The sequence below is a fragment of the Convolutriloba macropyga genome, chromosome 11 (assembly GCF_964194025.1).
Source record: "Convolutriloba macropyga chromosome 11, txConMacr16.3, whole genome shotgun sequence".
Taxonomy (NCBI): Eukaryota; Metazoa; Xenacoelomorpha; order Acoela; family Convolutidae; genus Convolutriloba; species Convolutriloba macropyga.
Window position 1 is genome coordinate 51,900,878 of NC_134478.1, and position 18,755 is coordinate 51,919,632.

The 18,755-nt window shown below is 36.2% G+C and overlaps 1 protein-coding gene across 1 annotated transcript in view; it reads left to right on the forward strand.

Moving 5' to 3' along the window:
* The first annotated feature begins 1,425 nt into the window (after positions 1 to 1,425).
* LOC142349472 (uncharacterized) overlaps positions 1,426 to 18,755 on the forward strand; it is a 51,457-nt gene continuing 34,127 nt past the window's right edge. The window contains exons 1-3 of the mRNA XM_075401056.1: positions 1,426 to 1,753; positions 6,562 to 6,696; positions 8,483 to 8,608. Of these exons, the coding sequence (XP_075257171.1) occupies positions 1,561 to 1,753; positions 6,562 to 6,696; positions 8,483 to 8,608 (454 nt within the window). The 5' untranslated portion in view covers positions 1,426 to 1,560. The remainder of the gene's footprint in view (positions 1,754 to 6,561; positions 6,697 to 8,482; positions 8,609 to 18,755) is intronic.

Consider the following 18,755-nt stretch of genomic DNA (forward strand, 5'->3'; position numbering starts at 1 on the left):
TAACGACTATGCAGTAAGACTATGCAGTAAGAATTAGCAATTATGCAGTAGCGACTATTCAGTATGATCAAACCGTAATGGGGATTGGTTGGCTCCTGGGGCTGAATAAACTCATAATTTGACTAAAATTTTCAATAAGATTGGTAAAAAAATGCAAGTTTTATCAGAAGGTTGCCAAAATTTGTGATTTTCAAATTTTGAAAAGCATTTCATTGACAAAAGAAAATTCAGTAATCAATTCGAATCGTACGACTGAAAAACTATGAAAATCAACAAACTGTAAAAAAAAAGCGTGAAAAAATGTAAAAATTATTAAAGATTTTATTTCTATGTTTGGAGTACCAAAAGATATTGCTCAAAAAATGGCGATAAAAAATAATCATGTGTTGGAAAAGTTCTTTATCCATTTTTGCAAACCTCGATTCGGACATGTTCATGAAAAAAAAAGAAAAATGACGAAACAACGTGAAACAATTGCAATATTTTGTGTCTTAAAAAACAACTAAAAATGGTCATTTAATATTGATATACGGCGTTCATAGTAGCTTCACCACTCTAAGCACTTTTTGGACTAAACAGCTGCCTGTAATGAAATTTGATGCTCTATTAGTTTTACCAATTTATCCCGCTTTGAAAGCTCAAAGTCATGAAAAACTTGTGAAAACATCTTAAAAAAAGACAGAGCACCAATACAATCCAATTCCCGCATTGTAAAAAAAGACAGAGCATCAATACAATCCGAATTATTTGGATTGTAACAAAAGGAGAGAATCTTGAAAGAAGATTCAGATAAAATGGGGACAAATTAAGAAAAAAGTGGGAAAGCAGAGAGAAAGGGGATAGAAAATAGGAGAGCGATTGTTAGCAATCGAAGAAAAGGAAAAAAGAGATAAACGAAAAAGAGAATAAATGATCACAGAAAAAGAATGCAAAAAATGGAGAGAAAAGTAAAAAGAAACAAAAATTTACTGCGGTATTGGCTGCCACCTGGACTGTTATGATCTTTTTGATCAAGCCATCCCAACTATTCTGCGTTTTGACTGAAGTGAGTTTTAAAGAATGCTAATTAATCAATTCACATATAGACTATTACTCTGACATTTAAAAGTAATGCTCAGATTTTTTTGTATTTTTTCTTCGAGTATCTGTCATTTGATAAAAAATGCTCAAAATCGTCTAAATTGGGAAAGTTCCAGAGCCTCTCAACTATCGAGTAGCTGATTTTATCTAAACACGCTGCGGTTTTTCACTAAGAAATTTCAATTAATAGGCTTTAAGAAATTAATTTGACTAACTCAGAAGTTCTTCAGAAGTTTCTCATCTGTTCACTCTGATTTAAAATCTATTAAATGAAGATAATTTACGTTTGAAGAAAAAGGCCTTTGAATAATTAATTCGGTATTTTCTAGCGGCGCGTAGCAACAAAGTACTTAAGACCAAGAAAAATAGAAGCAGATCTTTGGTCACTAAATATAAAATTCCCTAGCTCAATATAAAATACTATAAATAATTTTGATACTATTCTGAAAGCAAGAACCGATTGAAGCCAATAATTTTCAGATGGATTTAATCAAGATAAATAAATGTGCTACAAAAAGAAGTGACTTTTTCCACCAATTTTGGGTCGCTCTGGCTGTGCTGCAGGTGACAGTGCAATTTGTCCAGGGTGCGAGTGAAAGATGCTACACTTGTCAAATTTGTTCAGATGACGTGCAATATTATGGCGACCCAACCATGTGGGTAATGCGAACAGGTAATTCTCTTTTTATCGTTTCTTAATCTAGGCTAATTAAATTTCGCGGATTTTTTGAATTTGTTCTACGCCGGGGCGAGGTCTCAACACTGAAATTGTTTTATGCGAGCATTTTTCTGCAAAAAAAAGTGCTTAACCGCTGATCATCGCAAATGTTACACTATTGTTTCGACGAAACCTCTATCGGGGTCGAAGCAGGCGCTACCGCTGCAAAAAATGACCAGTATTAAATTCGAATCAAAATCTCTTATTTGCAGTATTATACTGGTCAAAGCACAAAGTTGCAAAAGAGCCAAGGTCGGTCGCACAAGTGTCCGAGGAGAGATCCAAAATGGGAAGACACCGGTAGAGCCTAATTGGCGTAAAGCATGGTTTATAATGATGGTGTATTCAGATAATTCGCCGTAAAATAATCATGATGGGCATATGAATAACCGAGAAAAGATTTTATTTGTCCTGTAATTTACAATGAAATGTCTAATATATGCCATGAACAGTTAACTTGGAAGCGTAAAAAATTTGATGGAGTTTAAAAGATTCAGTACTGATTTAAACTTGAAGCTAGGTCCGGGTGGAATCAAAGCCCAACATTTCCAGGCCTCTGATTGGTCAACATTAAAAACATTTCCTCGATAGATTTTTTGTGCAAAAACTAAGAAGCAGAGTAACTAAGGGTTTTCACAGTTCGTAGTCTCCGCTGGTCAGGAATTTTTGGCCACTGAGAAGCCGAGTAGAGTGCAACACGACTGCACATATAGATAATCAAACAATTTGACTATCAGACTAAATTTGACTGAAATCAGACTTCGATTAGACTTGCCAAGTCTCAGCCCAGACTTGGATTTAGACTGCCAAGTGTAAAAAGTGACATGATCATAGCTCTGAATCAGTAATGAAATAAGACTTGTATTTAGACTTGTCCAGTAATGAAATTGACTCGGCGTTAGGTCCGGGAACGCTGAATGGCCAAGATAGCTTTTTCTTATATGTCTTTCATTTGAACACCCATTCAAAAATTAGCTTCATTTAACAAGATTGAGACAAGAATTTTCGAAAATCGAAAGCTTGTCCGGACAAAAAACAGTTCCAGCAAAACAGTCCCAGAAAAAAACAGTCCCAAATTGCAAAATAGTCTCAGAAAAAAACAGTCTCACACAAAATAGTCCCAAATAAATATTGAAAAATAGTCAAATTAGTTCCGTTGTAAATAAACTACAAACACTTAACAAACATAAATGATGAGTTAAGCTTCTGAGTGCATTATTTCTAACTGATATGAATTACGATTAAAAATTGTTTCAAAATACCTAATTTGGTAAAAATATATAGTGTAATCGGCTTAAAATTTGAACAATGAAACTCAATCATGAGAATAATTTAATGACTTTCTTCGTTAACTGGTGTGCATATGTTTAAGTCTTTGTTTAGTTGGGACTGTTTTGCCTGGGACTGCTCTGTCTGCTTTCTCGCAACTATTTTTCTGTGACTATCTTGCTATTCCCAGACGGAATTCGAAATGCAAAAGAAGTTATTTGACCTTCCTGGGCTTTGTCTGTTCTTGGGACTAATTTGTCTGGGTCTTTCTTGTTATTCGGGACTGTTTTGTCGTGGACTGTTTTGTCGGGACTGATTTGTCTGTTAAGATATGAGAGTTAAAATATGAGCTTAAGATATGAGAGTTAAATGGCATCGGTAATTTTAATCACGAATTATGAAAATTGATTACGTACAACTATACCCACCTGTTACTATACCAGCGTTTAAGAGTACCAAAACGGGAAATTATATCAATAGATGCTAGCCCAGATGATTTTCAAAGTAACCGTTGAGAAATTTATATTGTGGAAAACTGAAGAATTTATTGGAACTCGTTGAATAATTTTACATAAGCATAGTTGATTTATTGTATCATCTATAAGTTGTGTACACGCAAATGGTTCAGTCAAAAATACCCAACGTTAAAAAAAAAACAGATCCTGACCTGATCGAAAAGTGCCAAAAGCAGTACACTTCCTTTAACTACTCTAAATAAATATGGTATTTGGTTTGCAAAATTGATCAATGCTCTGTAGTGATAGTTCTATCAAATTCTATGAGCCACTGACGCTTGGCCGTGGCTCACAATGTTCACAGTATAAGTAATGACTTTATCCATAAGATAATCGTCAGTATGTTCAGTTTTAGTCAGACAGAATTGGCGAAAGCCCTGGCCTTTTTTGGTGTCGTCGACATGTTCGGCTTTTAAACGTAAGGAATAAACAGTAGGTTCGGTATCATCGAATTATTACGTTCGGTTTTAAACGTAAGATAATCGTCTTTTTGGTTTGTTTGGTTTTAAACGTAAGAACGCTTTCGTATATCCGGTTCAAAGCAAAAGAGGTCATGAGAAGATGACGCATGCACTTAGTTTTATCTTGATTTTTTCAGTTCGTGCAATTTAGTGAGATAAGTCCCCACGGTTGTTCAGCAAGTTTGTTCAATTTTCAACTTGAGAAACCAAAATATGATCATTTTCATTTATCTAGTTTTATAAAATGAGCTGAAGAAGAAAGTCAATCAAATTTCAGTTTTTTCAAACTTAGATTTTGTCCGATTAGAATGTTATCACAAACATGGCTACATTATGAATCAAGAAATTTTAAAATTTAATATGGAAGAATCCGACGATTTAGTACGTTTAAAACAAAACATACTGAAGCTGAACGACGAAACGTATCGAATCTAAAAGACCTAACATGTTGAAGATATCCTGCGTTCGAAACCAAGCACCGAAAAAGGTGTTTCATTATGTTAATTGTAAAGAAACGGAATTCGAAATGCAAAAGAAGTTATTTGACCTTCCTCGGCGGCCCGTGGGAAATCTCACAACCGGAAAAAGTTAAGCGCGCAACTGCGAAACTGAGATCTTTTATCAGATTTTGTCACCCACCAGAAAAAAAGTTTTTGCTTGAACAGATGAGAGCTTCTTTTTATCGTAACATTGAGCGCTTTTCGTCAGTTTTAAACAAGAGAATTCAGCGTTTTTCTCGCTTTAAAGAAAACAAACAATTCGAGCATGTAATTAGTATATAATTTTATTGACTGAAATTTCTTAGTAATTACTTCAGACTAAATTCAAAGACTTAGTTGCTCTTATGAACAGTGCCATGGGTAATTTCAAAATTGCTCCTTTTCTTAATCAACAATTAATATCGAGAGGGACATCTCTGAAACTGATCACCAATTTGATCCTTTTCATCTTGGTAATCAGATACTGTCTCTGTGGGAAAGGACCATTAAAAAAGATAACAAAATTAGCCCAGTGTCACTCGTTCCCACACGATTACAACTTTAATTTTAAAATATGTGTAGTGAAAAAAGTGGAAGAATCCGGCGATTTAGTACGTTTAAAAAAATCCTGAAGCTGAAAGACAAAACCTATCGAATCTAAGAGACCTAACACACTGAAGATATCTTGCGTTAGAAACCAAGCAGCGAAAAAGGTGTTTCATTATGTTAATTGTAAAGAAACGGAATTTGAAATGCAAAAGAAGTTATTTTTGCTTGAACAGATGAGAGTTTCTTTTTACCGTAACATTGAGCGCTTTTCGTCAGTTTTAAACAAGAGAATTTAGCATTTTTCTCGCTTTTAAGAAAACTGAAACAATTTGAGCATGTAATTAGTATAAAATTTTATTTCTACTGTCACCCACCAGAACTCTAAGAGACTTAACACACTGAAGATATCTTGCGTTTGAAACCAAGCACCGAAAAAGGTGTTTCATTATGTTAATTGTAAAGAAACGGAACTCGAAATGCAAAAGAATTTATTTTTGCTTCAACAGATGAGAGTTTTTTTTATCGTAACATTGAGCGCTTTTCGTCAGTTTTAAACAAGAGAATTTAGCGTTTTTCTCGCTTTTAAGAAAACTGAAACAATTTGAGCATGTAATTAGTATATAATTTTATTTCTACTGTCACCCACCAGAACTCTAAGAGACCTAACACACTGAAGATATCTTGCGTTCGAAACCAAGCACCGAAAAAGGTATTTCATTGTGTTAATTGTAAAGAAACGGAATTCGAAATGCAAAAGAAGTTATTTTTGTTTGAACAGATGAGAGTTTCTTTTTATCGTAACATTGAGCGCTTTTCGTCAGTTTTAAACAAGAGAATTTAGCGTTTTTCTCGCTTTTAAGAAAACTGAAACAATTTGAGCATGTAATTAGTATATAATTTTATTGACTGAAATTTCTTAGTAATTACTTCAGACTAAATTCAAAGACTTAGTTGCTCTTATGAACAGTGCCATGGGTAATTTCAAAATTGCTCCTTTTCTTAATCAACAATTAATATCGAGAGGGACATCTCTGAAACTGATCACCAATTTGATCCTTTTCATCTTGGTAATCACATACTGTCTCTGTGGGAAAGGACCATTAAAAAAGATAACTAAATTAGCCCAGTGTCACTCGTTCCCACACGATTACAACTTTAACTTTAAAACATTTGTAGTGAAAAACCCAATAAATCTAGCATATTTACTTGGTTTGTAGGACATTGGTCGTGTAATGTGACAAAAACAACAAAAATGACGACTGCCAAAAGATCTTACAAACGAAATGGGCGGAAAAACAGCCAATTATAAAACTTTTTTCTCGCATTTGTTTCGTCGCATGTTCTGAACGCAGATCAAGAGGTGGTTGTTTTGGCATGCTAGGCTACAGATTTTGAAATATTCTCTCTTGGTAATGTGAGATGAAGGGCGTGAAAGTGCGAGTAGGGTAACAACATTGAGTTTTATTACACAGCGTTCACTTTCATTTCAGGACATCTGGGAACAACTGATGGGATTCAGAGTGAGTTGAATGATCTGGACAGCGTCTCCAAACTGAAGGAATTCGTGGGTTATAATAGAGAGTGTCAAAATAGCACTGATTATCTATTCGATGAAGAAATAAAAGGTTCGATTTGTTTACAATTGAAATTGAGAAAAATTTAAATAATTTTTTTTATAACATTTTTGTATGAGGGGAACACACCCAAAACATACTTGAAAATCTCAAAAAGTTGTTCGTTATTTTAACTGTAGATTTTTCCGACAGTATTTAACCTATTTCAGCTCTCGAAACGTCCTCTGATCAGGCAAAAGTGCGCTCGAAACGTTTGAAAACGACGCTATCGATGCTTCCCTACGTTTGAAAACGACGATACCGATGCTTCCTTACGTTTGAAAACGACGATACCGATGCTTCCTTACGTTTGAAAACGACCATACCGATGCTTCCTTACGTTTGAAAACGACGATACCGATGCTTTCTTACTTTTGAAAACGAGGATACCGATGCTTTCTTACGTTTGAAAACGATGATACCGATGCTTTCTTACGTTTGAAAACAACGTTACCGATGCTTCCTTACGTTTGAAAACGACGATACCGATGCTTCCTTACGTTTGAAAACGACGATACCGATGCTTCCCTACGTTTGAAAACGACGATACCGATGCTTCCTTACGTTTGAAAACGACGATACCGATGCTTTCTTACTTTTGAAAACGACGATACCGATGCTTTCTTACGTTTGAAAACGATGATACCGATGCTTTCTTACGTTTGAAAACAACGTAACCGATGCTTCCTTACGTTTGAAAACGATGATACCGATGCTTTCTTACGTTTGAAAACAACGTTACTGATGCTTCCTTACGTTTGAAAACGACGATACCGATGCTTCCTTACGTTTGAAAACGACGATACCGATGCTTCCTTACGTTTGAAAACGACGATACCGATGCTTCCTTACGTTTGAAAACGACGATACCGATGCTTTCTTACGTTTGAAAACGATGATACCGATGCTTTCTTACGTTTGAAAACAACGTTAGCGATGCTTCCTTACGTTTGAAAACGATGATACCGATGCTTTCTTACGTTTGAAAACAACGTTACCGATGCTTCCTTACGTTTGAAAACGACGATAGCGATGCTTTCCTACGTTTAAAAACTGACGATACCGATGCTGTCTTACATTTAATAAACGACGATACTGCATCTCGCTTGCGATGAGAAAACGACGATCTCGAATCTGTCTTAAGTCTTAAAATGACGATACCGATTCTTTCTTACGTTTAATAACGAACAAAAACGACGATACCGACGTAAGGGCTTTCGTCGTTTTTGGCTAGAAAAAAACAACGATACCGACGGTTTCTTACGTTTTCTAACCGAAGATTTCTAACAACGGTAGCGCTACAAAGCCGGAATGTTTTAAATAATTACGGCTCGAGAATTGAACTAAAGATACATACTATTGAAAAAAAAACAGATAAAAATTAACAAAATGGAACTTACTAAGACCTTGTCTAAGCGTTGTTTTTTATATGACGAAAGAAATTTCCTCGAATATTTTTTAAAGATTAAATTAATTTAAGTACAATCACTTTATTCAAAAACCGGTAAATGTGCAAATTTTTAATCATCTAGTTAAATTTTCTGTAAAAATAATCAGAAACACATGATAAAATTTATAAATAAAATTTGTAAAGAAATCCGAAATTTTTGGCAAAGGCAATCATGAGATAACTTGAATGATCTGTTGATTAGAAACTTTTTTGTTTTAGTGGTATCATTTTTTAGAGTTCTATTAAATTTTTTTCTGGTACCAGTTCAACTAGGATCAAATTTTACGCTATTCGCTTTCAAAAATTGATTTTTGATGATGAGAGCAAAATTGATACCTGTTTTTTCAGTGGCTGGTACACCCTGTCTCACTATGTTCTTCACAGCCAGGAGGGATAGAGACGTGACTAGGTTCTTCTCATGTCTGATTCTGGGAAAAGTCGAGGACTTGTTTCTCAACACAAGTGGGGCGGAAAGTAAGAGCAGCTCATCTTTGAGTTGTTTTTTGGATGCATTTTTTATCGCCCCACCCCTCAGCTTAGTGGGCACATATATTTTACACCCCCTCAGACGCACGTAATAATTTTTGATCTTTTCCGCTTGTGCCCCGCCAGCTTAGTGGGTGCAAATTATTTGTACTCCCTAGACACATGTGCCATATTTTTACATGAGGAGTTTTTGGATCTTTTCCGTTTGACTAAAAGCATCGGGTCTTTCCCATTATAGCCCCCTACCAGTGATCACATTAGTTGAGAAGAACAAACAAAAACGACAAAAAATTTGTAAGAAATCTTAGGTATCTTCGGTGCAAACTCATTGCTAATTCTCTTTTAGCTCATTCGCAAAGATAAAAGAATGAGTATAAATCTCTTGGTTAATTTTGAATTCAAATATGTGACACACTTGTTGAACATTGATAAGAATTCTGTTGATTAATTCGCCTTCACTGAATTTTGACATACTTTCTTGTAGTTTGCAAGCAACTTTTTTGACGATTAGTTGTGTTTCAAAACGCGCAGTGCCGGTTGTTTCCATTATTTGATCCACTGGACTAAACTTTTTTAGACCCAGTGTTGAAAAAAACCTGGTGTTTCTATCAAAGAAACCGAATCTCACTTACGTTTAAATACGACGATACCGAATCTCTCTTAGATTAGAAAACGACAATACCGAATCTGTCTCACAATTAAAAACTAGGAACCCAAATCTTTTGTATGTTAAATACCAAACAAAAACAACGATAGAAGTAAAAATGGTTGACAACGGAGGGGAGGGGGGACGGACCATTTCTGCAACGTGATTTTTGACGAAAGTTTACAACGGGGTGGGACAAACACCTAAAAGGAAAAGTTTATGACCAATTACGGCTGATTAATGTACAACGGGTGGGGGGCAGAAGGACAATTTCTGCAACGTGACTCTTGATGCAAGTTTACAACGGAGTGGGACAAGGACCTAAAAGGAAATTTTTTTGACCGATTAGAGCTGACTAGAGATACAACGGGGAGGGGGGACTTCTGCAATGTGATTTTTGATGCTAGTTTACAACGGGGTGGGGGAATGACCTCATAGGAGAAATTTTTGACCGACTACCAAAATTATCCCACTGTTTTCTTTCGCCGAAATGGTATTTTTGAAAATTGTTTTGGTCCTTACATAAAGGGGGACGGAAAATTGATTTTTTTGAAAACTTTGCACTAAAATTTTGTTGTTGATTTTTTGTCCCGAATGGTTGTGAAATCTGTAACAAGTTTTTGTGAGATTTTTGGAAACAATTTTGTCAAATATCAAAATTTTCCCCCTATAGGGAAACAGTAAAATATAATTTTATTTGGAAAAATCCGGTCAAAAAATTTTTGTCAATTTTTTTTTATCTATAGTGGATTGAATGTGAAATGTAGTGAATTGTGTTGTGAGTTAAGAAAAGTTGTCAAAAATTTTTTTTATAGATAATCGACTTTTTGGTCCCAATGGGGGGGACATTAACTTATTAAAAACGTTGGAAAAAATTGGTCTAAAAATTTTTTGTCAATTTTTTTTGTCTCTAGCGGATGTGAAATGTTGTGAATCAAGTTTTACGAGTGAAAACCAGTCAGAAACAGCGTTTTCCATAACAAAAATTTTAGCCCCTCAAGGGACATTAACTTCTAATTTTTTTTTGAAAATTGGGGTTGAAAATTTGCTTGTCAATTCTTTGTCTCTAATGGAAGTGAAATATTGTGAAACAAATATTCTTAATACAATTTGTCGAAAATACCTATTTTAAAAATCAAAATTTTCCCTCCCCCTATAGTGTAATATTAACTTTGTTGTAAAATTTGATGAAAGATGGGAGTTTTTGAAAATTGAAACTCACAACTACACCCCAAACCATCCGCAAAAGACCAACCACCAGCCAAACACATCACCCCACGCACCCGGATCCTAGCATAGACACGCACAAGAACTGCAGTGCCAGAAGTCAAACCAAAGTAAAAACACCAACAAGCACTGCATACAATTGCCAGTTTTGATCTACGCTTCCCCATGAAAAATGAAGTTTGTTCAAATTTTATTGTTAGTTAGAGAAAAGCGAAAAAAAAGATTACCAGTCAAAAAATTCTGAATTATTTTGTGGAGCTTGTATTGTATTGCATTCCTTTATTTTGCTTACTCGCGGCTTCCGAAAACCCTATTTTAGTAATTTTCGATCGTGATGAAAGTCGTAATGTCTTCATAAAGCAGCCAATCCTCTTCTTTGGTGATTTCGAATACCCGATAAAGAAATTCACTTTGAGAGCGCTCGGATTGGTTTGGTTTTTACAAGCCGAATTTTGATATGATTTATTGACCAACCACTACTTCGTGTTGAAAAATTTTTTTAGAGCAAGCATCATTTGTTGGGTCATATCGGAAAAACAAGCGTCATTCAATCCGGGAGAAACCACCAGTTGCGTTTTAAACTTTATAAAAATTTTTATGTGGTCAACCAAAGTTTTTGAAGTTTCTTCATCAACTGGTTTTGTAAGCTCTATTGTTGCACTGATTCAATTTTTGTGGTTGAATTGGGTTTAAACTAAGAGAACTTACAGACATTGACAAGGTTTTTTTTAAAGGCGAGACAGTTTGATGGCCTTTTTCGCTAGATCGTAGCAATGAATTAGAGTTGGCGTCTCAGCTTCATCAGAATATCTGTTCAAGAGTAAGGAAAATTGTTTGTCCGGCGACAATGTTGAATCATTATTCAGTTGAATTGACTGATCAAGCGTCAAGATTTCGGATATCTGCTCCTCTTCTGCAAGCTGCCCGAGATCGTTTTCACAAATTTTGATACAATAATGGTTGTAATCTCCGAACAGCTTTCTGGTTCTCATGCAAAACTCTTTCTGATCCTCTCTCATTTTTGTTCTAATAGGCGTGATGAAATCGTAATGTTGCCGAGAATAAGGAAATTCAATAACTGCTGATTTTCCCGCCGGTTTTTTGACAGTTAAAAGTATCGTGTTTTTTTTGTATATTCGAAGATTGGTTCGATATAATTTATAGGGACAATATAGTTGTTATCACTTCGTCATAAAACCTGGTTCCTTCACCAATGCAATTTTCTTTTAATTGTGGCACGTACGAACCAGTGTTTGAGTTTCAGTTTGTTTTTTGACTTCTAAATAATCAGTGTCCATAATTTTCAAATAAGAAAAATTTCAGCAGTAAGTGGTTTGTTACAAGAATTCAAACCGTTTTTCAGAGAAAATAACTTGGCATTGGAAAGCAAATGGAGAAAAATATCAATTAACTCATTGAAATGAAGTTTGTCAAATCGTGAAGTTAAATTTTGGTTAACGAAATTTGTCTACCGCAATTTTGCATAATTTAAGATCACCATAGAAAGCCTTCCCATTGGCTGCAATTCCCCTTGATGCGTCAACTCTTCAATTGGTGGTCCACACTGGTTGGCCATGAACTTTATTCATGTGCTCAATGTAGGATGAGTCACCCACAGAAAATTATCACAATAAAGACATCGGTGTGGGAAACATAAAGTTTTTTTCCTATATGATATTCCAGTTCAATAACTCTGCTTCTTTGATAGCCTTTTTAATGGCATAAAAAGCAATTGTTTTTGGGGTACTGTTTTTGAACTGTTTGGTTGCGGCTTCTGAAACTAAGTTGAACAGAAAGATCCTTGTTGCAAATAGTACGCGTTTTTGTCTTCATTAATACTATTTAATTTATAATCAGTTTTGAGTGAAAAAAAATATCCGGCAGATCTACCGATCGTTTTTGGATTTTTTTATTGTTGAAAACACAGTTAAAATGTTTCATTTAGATCAATCTGATTGACTGGGATTTTAATAAACAACTATAGACCTCATTTTTGTCACAATTGGTTCATTTTTTTTTTCAAATTATAAATTAATGTAAAATTTGGAAAAAAAGAACTGATTTACTTTCGTGAAATGTTTAATCGTGAAATGTGAATGTTGATTTATCTTTCGTTTATTAAAAAAACACAGAGTGGAAACACTTCATCTCCTCGTGAAACGTTTCTTCAAGATTTTTCTGTTGGCTTTTTTGCTCGTTTCCTTGCACATGTACTTTCCTCTGGTCTAGATTATGACAAGTCCATTTTTGCAGAAAATTGATTTTTTTACGTTGATTTATCGATTGACTTTATAATCATTTATGTATGGTGTGGTGTTGCCGTGCTTTTTGGTGCTTTTAGTGGCGGGATGGTGTGTAGCGTATTGTATGCTTGTGTATTCTAGGGTTCGGGGTTTGTTTTTTTGTGTGGTTGGCGTCGGAAGGTGGTGCGTGTGCGTGTGTATATGTGTTTGTGTGTATGTTTGTGTGTGTGTGTGTGTGCGTGTTTGTGGTATGGTTGTGTGAGTGGGAGGTGAGTTTGTAGGCGGAGAGTGGGAGATATGTGTGTGTGGGAGGTGATATGCATAATGGGGTTTAATTTTGGCCCCAAAATTTAAAACTCGAAAAGTTTGTGTAAACCACTTCGCTTTCAAGATCGATTTGATAATAGTGAAATCACAAACGTTGGTTTCAACGGTAAATTAGCATGGAAACATATGAGCTAAAGTTAGAAATCAAATCATGCAAAAGTCAAATTAAGAGTCGTTGAAATATTGAAGCTTGAGCTTCAATACTCCTCGACAAGAGGAGGGCGCGCTTTAATATTAGGGCTAAAACTGAACACTCTGGCGATAAATTAAAAGTGATATAAAACACATTGAGTTTGTGATTTGTAATCTCTCTTGCAATTGTTGATCTTCTCTTTCCACTGTAATCTGTATTGTTTGTTAGGGAATCTTGTGAGCTGCTGGTTACTTGATTTTTAATAGATCGGTTTGATATAATTGGCTTCTGATGTTTTTCTGGGTTGCAATTCGCTATATCGTCGTGGATTGACATCTAAAAACTAATTGAAATATTTTTTGACAAAATGCACAATCCTCCCACACAACGAGAGGAAAGGGTTAATAATTTTATTGAATGTTGAATGACTGGTTGTCAGGAGATGAATAATTGAAACAATTGGGGATAATTCTAATAAAAAATTTGGAATTATGTTGGGTTTGTTGCTACGCTCGTTGTGTTTTGACTGCTCTCTCCAATTTTTTCTGCTTGTTAGGTCCAATGTGTACTCTCTTTGAAGTCTTTCAGAAGTGGTCCTAAAGCGTTTGAGTATAGTTGAAATCTTTCTTCATGAAAGTTTTCAATTTCGCTGTGAGGGGGCTAAGGCTAGATGTGGTCGATTAGGAATGAAGTGGTTGGGTGTCATGGCTTCTTCGTCGTTGCTATGAGAAGAATGAGTCGGGAGTTTAAGAAGCGTACCGTTTCTGCCACAATTGTTTGGAAAGTTTCAGCTTTCACTTGTTGACTTCCTAAGATTACCAGAAGAGTTCTTTTTGATGTTTGATGTTTGAATTATTCTTCCCCACGAAACCTCCGAAGTCTGGAGCAAGCGGTGGATTCATTTTCCAAACCATGTTTTGCTGCGGTAATTGTTGAGCAATATAGGAGTTGTCAATACTGATATTATCCAAATTCATGACCTTTTTCGATGCTGTCAATTTTTTTTCCGTTGTCGGAGATTATTATCGCTGGGTATCCTCTCCTTGATACGAAACGTCTAATTGCAAGTGAACAACTGTCAGTGTCTAGACTATGGCAAATTTCCAAGTGCACTGCACGGTTTACTAAACACGTTAAGATGCAGATGTCCTGTTTTTTCAAGCTTGCAAGTATTATCCTCAATATAGAAAGGTCCAAAATAATCTTATCCTACAATTATGAATGGCTACTGTTTTTCGGCGTCAGCAAAACAAAAGAGCGGAAGATCAGAGATCATTGGCGTAATATTCTGAGCTCTCCATCGGCGGCATATGAACATGTCCGGCTAAGTCTTCTTAGGATGTGTGACATGGTCTTTGATGTCCAGTATTGTGGGGTGCTTTTGATTCCAAGCTATTGGCGCATGTCTCAGCCTTCCTTTGGCTCGCAAAACTCCATTTTCATCCAAAACTGGATCGAACTGAAGAAATGCATCCCTTGGTTCCAGCTGTTGTCCGTTTTGCGTTCTATTAATTGTTTTTCTAGAAGTGTTTTGTTGCAAAACCTTTATCAGGTAATTTTGAGCTTCATTCTAACTGCTTATTGTATCTCTTTTTCGCAAAATGCTTGTTGCTTTGTACGCGGTTGTTGTCCTTCCGAGCAATCGTTTCCAAGTTGAAAATTTCGTTGGTTCTTTGACAGGGTTCATAAACTTAGGTAATACTAGATTTGTCGTTGTTAAAAACTTTGTTTGATCAAAATTCCTGTGTTCAGGGTCTTGAAAAAAAATCTTGGTCCTTGTAGCCACTTCTCTTCGAGCTCTGATGATTTCAAACCTCTGGTTCCATGGTCGGCAAGGTTGGACTTTCCGGGTATATGTTTCCATTCCTTTACTCTAGAATTATCCAAAATTTTGTTGTCACGGTTAGCTACGGAAACTTTTTGTCGTTTGTCTGAGTTCATCCGTCCTAATCTTGCAGTACTATTCGTCCAGAAGTGAACTGAGGAAAAATTCATTGTTATTTCTGCGGCTACAAATCTAGCCAATTCAGCTCCCATTGTGGCTGCCTCTAATTAAAGTTTTGGTGCTCTTGTTTGCTTTAATGGGGGCTACTCTGGATTTGCTAATGACATGGTTCACAATCACATTTCCTTCAGTAGTTGTAGATCTCATGTAAATAACGGCTGAGGTTGCTATATTTGATGAATTTGTAAACACATGAAGCTGTTGACTAGTCGTTGGTCCTGTTACAAGGCATCGTTTTGTTGTAATATCTGGCATGCTGTTGATTTCGTAAATCCATTTCTGCAGGTCAAAATGAAATTCGGCTGGTACTCTTTCGTCCCATTTCTTGCCTTGTTTAATGACTGCTTGAAATCCGTATTGCAAATGGCATTATCATCTTCAATGGGTCAAAAAGCGAAGCTGCTATTGATAAGAATCGTTCATTTTGAAGTCTAAATTGGGTTTCCTAGATATGAAGGTGTCTTTTTTGACATCCACATCTGTCCCAGAACTCGTTGTGTCAACGCTGTATCTCCGTCAGTGTTGTCAATTGAAGGAAAACTCGAATCGTTGCTGAAGAATTTAGTTAAGTTAAATCCTTTTTTTGTAATGTTTCTTTGATGCATATTGTCTGTTCGATAGCTTCGTCTGTTTTTTGGAACTCCGTGAGAAATCGTCCATGTAAAAATTATTCATTATTGATTGTCTGGCTTCAGGTGATAATTGGTGAATATCGATGGCACATTTCTGAGGTACATAGATAGAACAAGAAGGCGAGCAGGTTGCACCAAATATGAGTCGCATATATTTGTATATTGTTTCGGAGTTGTTTTTGTACCATAGGAACCTTAATGCCTCTTGATCTTCTTTCTGTACCGCTATCTGCATAAACATGGCTTCTATATCTCCAGTAACTGCTATTTCAAACTGTCGAAAGCGTAGTAGGAGTCCAACAAATTGCAGAGAAGATCTGGTCCAGTTAGAAGCGCTTTCTCAATTAATGACCTTTGTAAAAAGATCCTGCGTTTGTTACAAGACAATTGGGTTTCATCGGTTTGTGCTATACTGGATGATGAGGAAGATACCTCAATTGGTTGCATGTTGGGGTAGGTTCTTGATTCGTCTCCTCAACCTAACCTTTAACAATGTCGTTCTGTATTAGGCTGTTGTAAGTGTCGGCTAAAAATTTGTCTCCATTGAGTCAGTTTTCCAATGATCCCAGTTGGGCTTTTGCCAGAAACTAAATGTTAGTTAATTGTCTGTTATGTTTCCAGGGTATTCCAATGTCATACTTCTCTCCGTTATGTTTTACTTTATCCGCGAAAATCTGTAGTGCTTTCTTGTCTTCTTGGTTTATTGTGTTAAGTGATGTTTTTGTTGTGATCGTTCCTTCACAGGTTCTAAATAATTGTAGCATGTCTTGGTCCAATATCATCTCTTCTGACTTAACCCTGTTAAACAAGGTGATGTTATGATTGCACTGGCTCTTCTCAGTGATTTGTCTATACTTGTTTGGGACTGAGTTTGTGTGTGTGTGAGGTGAGATGCATAATGGTGTTTACTTTTGGCCCCAAAATTCAACATCCGAAAAATTTGTGTTGACCAACTCTAAGATTGATCTGATAATATTGAAATCACAAACTTTGGCTTCAGCGGTAAATTAGCATGGAAATATATGAGCTAAAGTTAGAAATCAAATCACGCAAACAGACGACTAAGAGTCGCTGAAATATCGAATCTTGAGCTTCAACACTCCGCGACAAGAGGAGGGCGCGCTTTAATATTAGGGCTAAAACTGATCACTCTGGCGATAAATTAAAAGTAATGTAAAATACATTGAGTTTGTGACTTGTAATCTCTTTTGCAATTGTTGATCTTCTCTTTCCATTGTAATCTGCATTGTTTGTTAGGGAATCTTGTGAGCTGCTGGTTACTTGATTTTTAATGGATCGGTTTGATATATTTGGCTCCTGATGTTGTTCTGGGTTGCAATTCGCTATCTCGCGGTGGCTTGACATCTAAAAGTTTATTTGAATTTTTTTGACAAAATGCACAATCCTTCCACACAACGAGAGAAAAGGATTAATAATTTTATTGAATGTTGAATGACTGGTTGTCAGGAGATGAATAAGTGAAACATTTGGGGACAATTCTAACAAAAACTTTGGAGTTATTTTGGGTTTGTTGCTACGCTCCTTGTGTTTTGACTGCTCGCTCCATTTTTTTCTGTTTATTATTTCTAATCTGTACTCTCTTTGAAGTCTTCCAGAAGTGGTCCTAAAGAGTTTGAGTATAGTTGAAATCTTTCTTCATGAAAGTTTTCAATTTCGCTGTGAGGGGGGCTAAGGCTAGATGTGGTCGCTTAAGAATTAAGTGGTTGGGTGTCTTGGCTTCTTCGTCGTTGTTATCAGAAAAATGAGGCGGGAGTTTAGGAGGCGCTCCGTTTCTGTCAGAATTTTTTGGAAAGTTTCAGCTTTCACTTGCTGACTTCCTAAGATTACCAGAAGAGTTCTCTATGATGTTTGATGTTTGAATTATTCTTCCCCACGAAACCTCCGAAATGGGGAGAAAGCGGTGGATTCATTTTCCAAACTATGTTTTGCTGCGGTAATTGTTGAGCAATATAGTTCTCAATACTGATATTATCCAAATTCATGACTTTTTTGGATGCTGTCAATTTTTTTGCTTTGTGGGAGATAATAATCTCTGGGTATCCTCTCCTTGATACGAAACGTCTAATTGCAATAAAACAACGGTCAGTGTCTAGACAATGAAAAACTTCAAAGTGCACTGCACGGGTTACTGAACACGTTAAAATGCAGAGTTCCTGTTTTTTCAAGCTTGCGAGTATTATCCTCAATATAGAAAGGTCCAAAATAATCTTATCCTACAATTATGAATGGGTACTGTTTTTCGGCGTCAGAAAACAAAAGAGCGGAAGATCAGACATCATTGGCGTAATATTCTGAGCTCTCCATCGGCGGCATATGAAACATGTCCGGCTAAGTCTTCTTAGGAACCTTTGAAGACCGATTATTAAAAATGTCTGTTGCAGGTGCGCTCTGACAAACTCCGTTCCCATGTATTGACAGCAGTTAGTGTGAACGCCCTGAACAATTAACTGAGTGACATGGTCTTTGATGTCCAGTATTGTGGGGTGCTTTTGATTCCAAGCTATTGGCGCTTGTCTCAGCCTTTCTTTGGCTCGCAAAACTCCATTTTCATCCAAAACTGGATCGAACTGAAGAAATGCATCCCTTGGTTGCAACTGTTGTCCGCTTTGGGTTGGACTTGACGGGAATATGTTTCCATTCCTCTACTCTAGAATTATGCAAAATTTTGTTGTCACGGTTAGCTACGAAAACTTTTTGTCGTTTGTCTGAGTTTATCCATCCTAATGTTGCAGTACTATCCATTGAGAAGTGAACTGAGGAAAAATTCATTGTCATTGCTGCGGCTACAAATCCAGCTAGTTCAGCTCCTATTGTGGCTAGTTCTAAATCAAGTTTTGGTGCACTTGTTTGCTTTATGGGGGCTACTCTGGATTTGCTAATGACATAGTTCACAATCACATT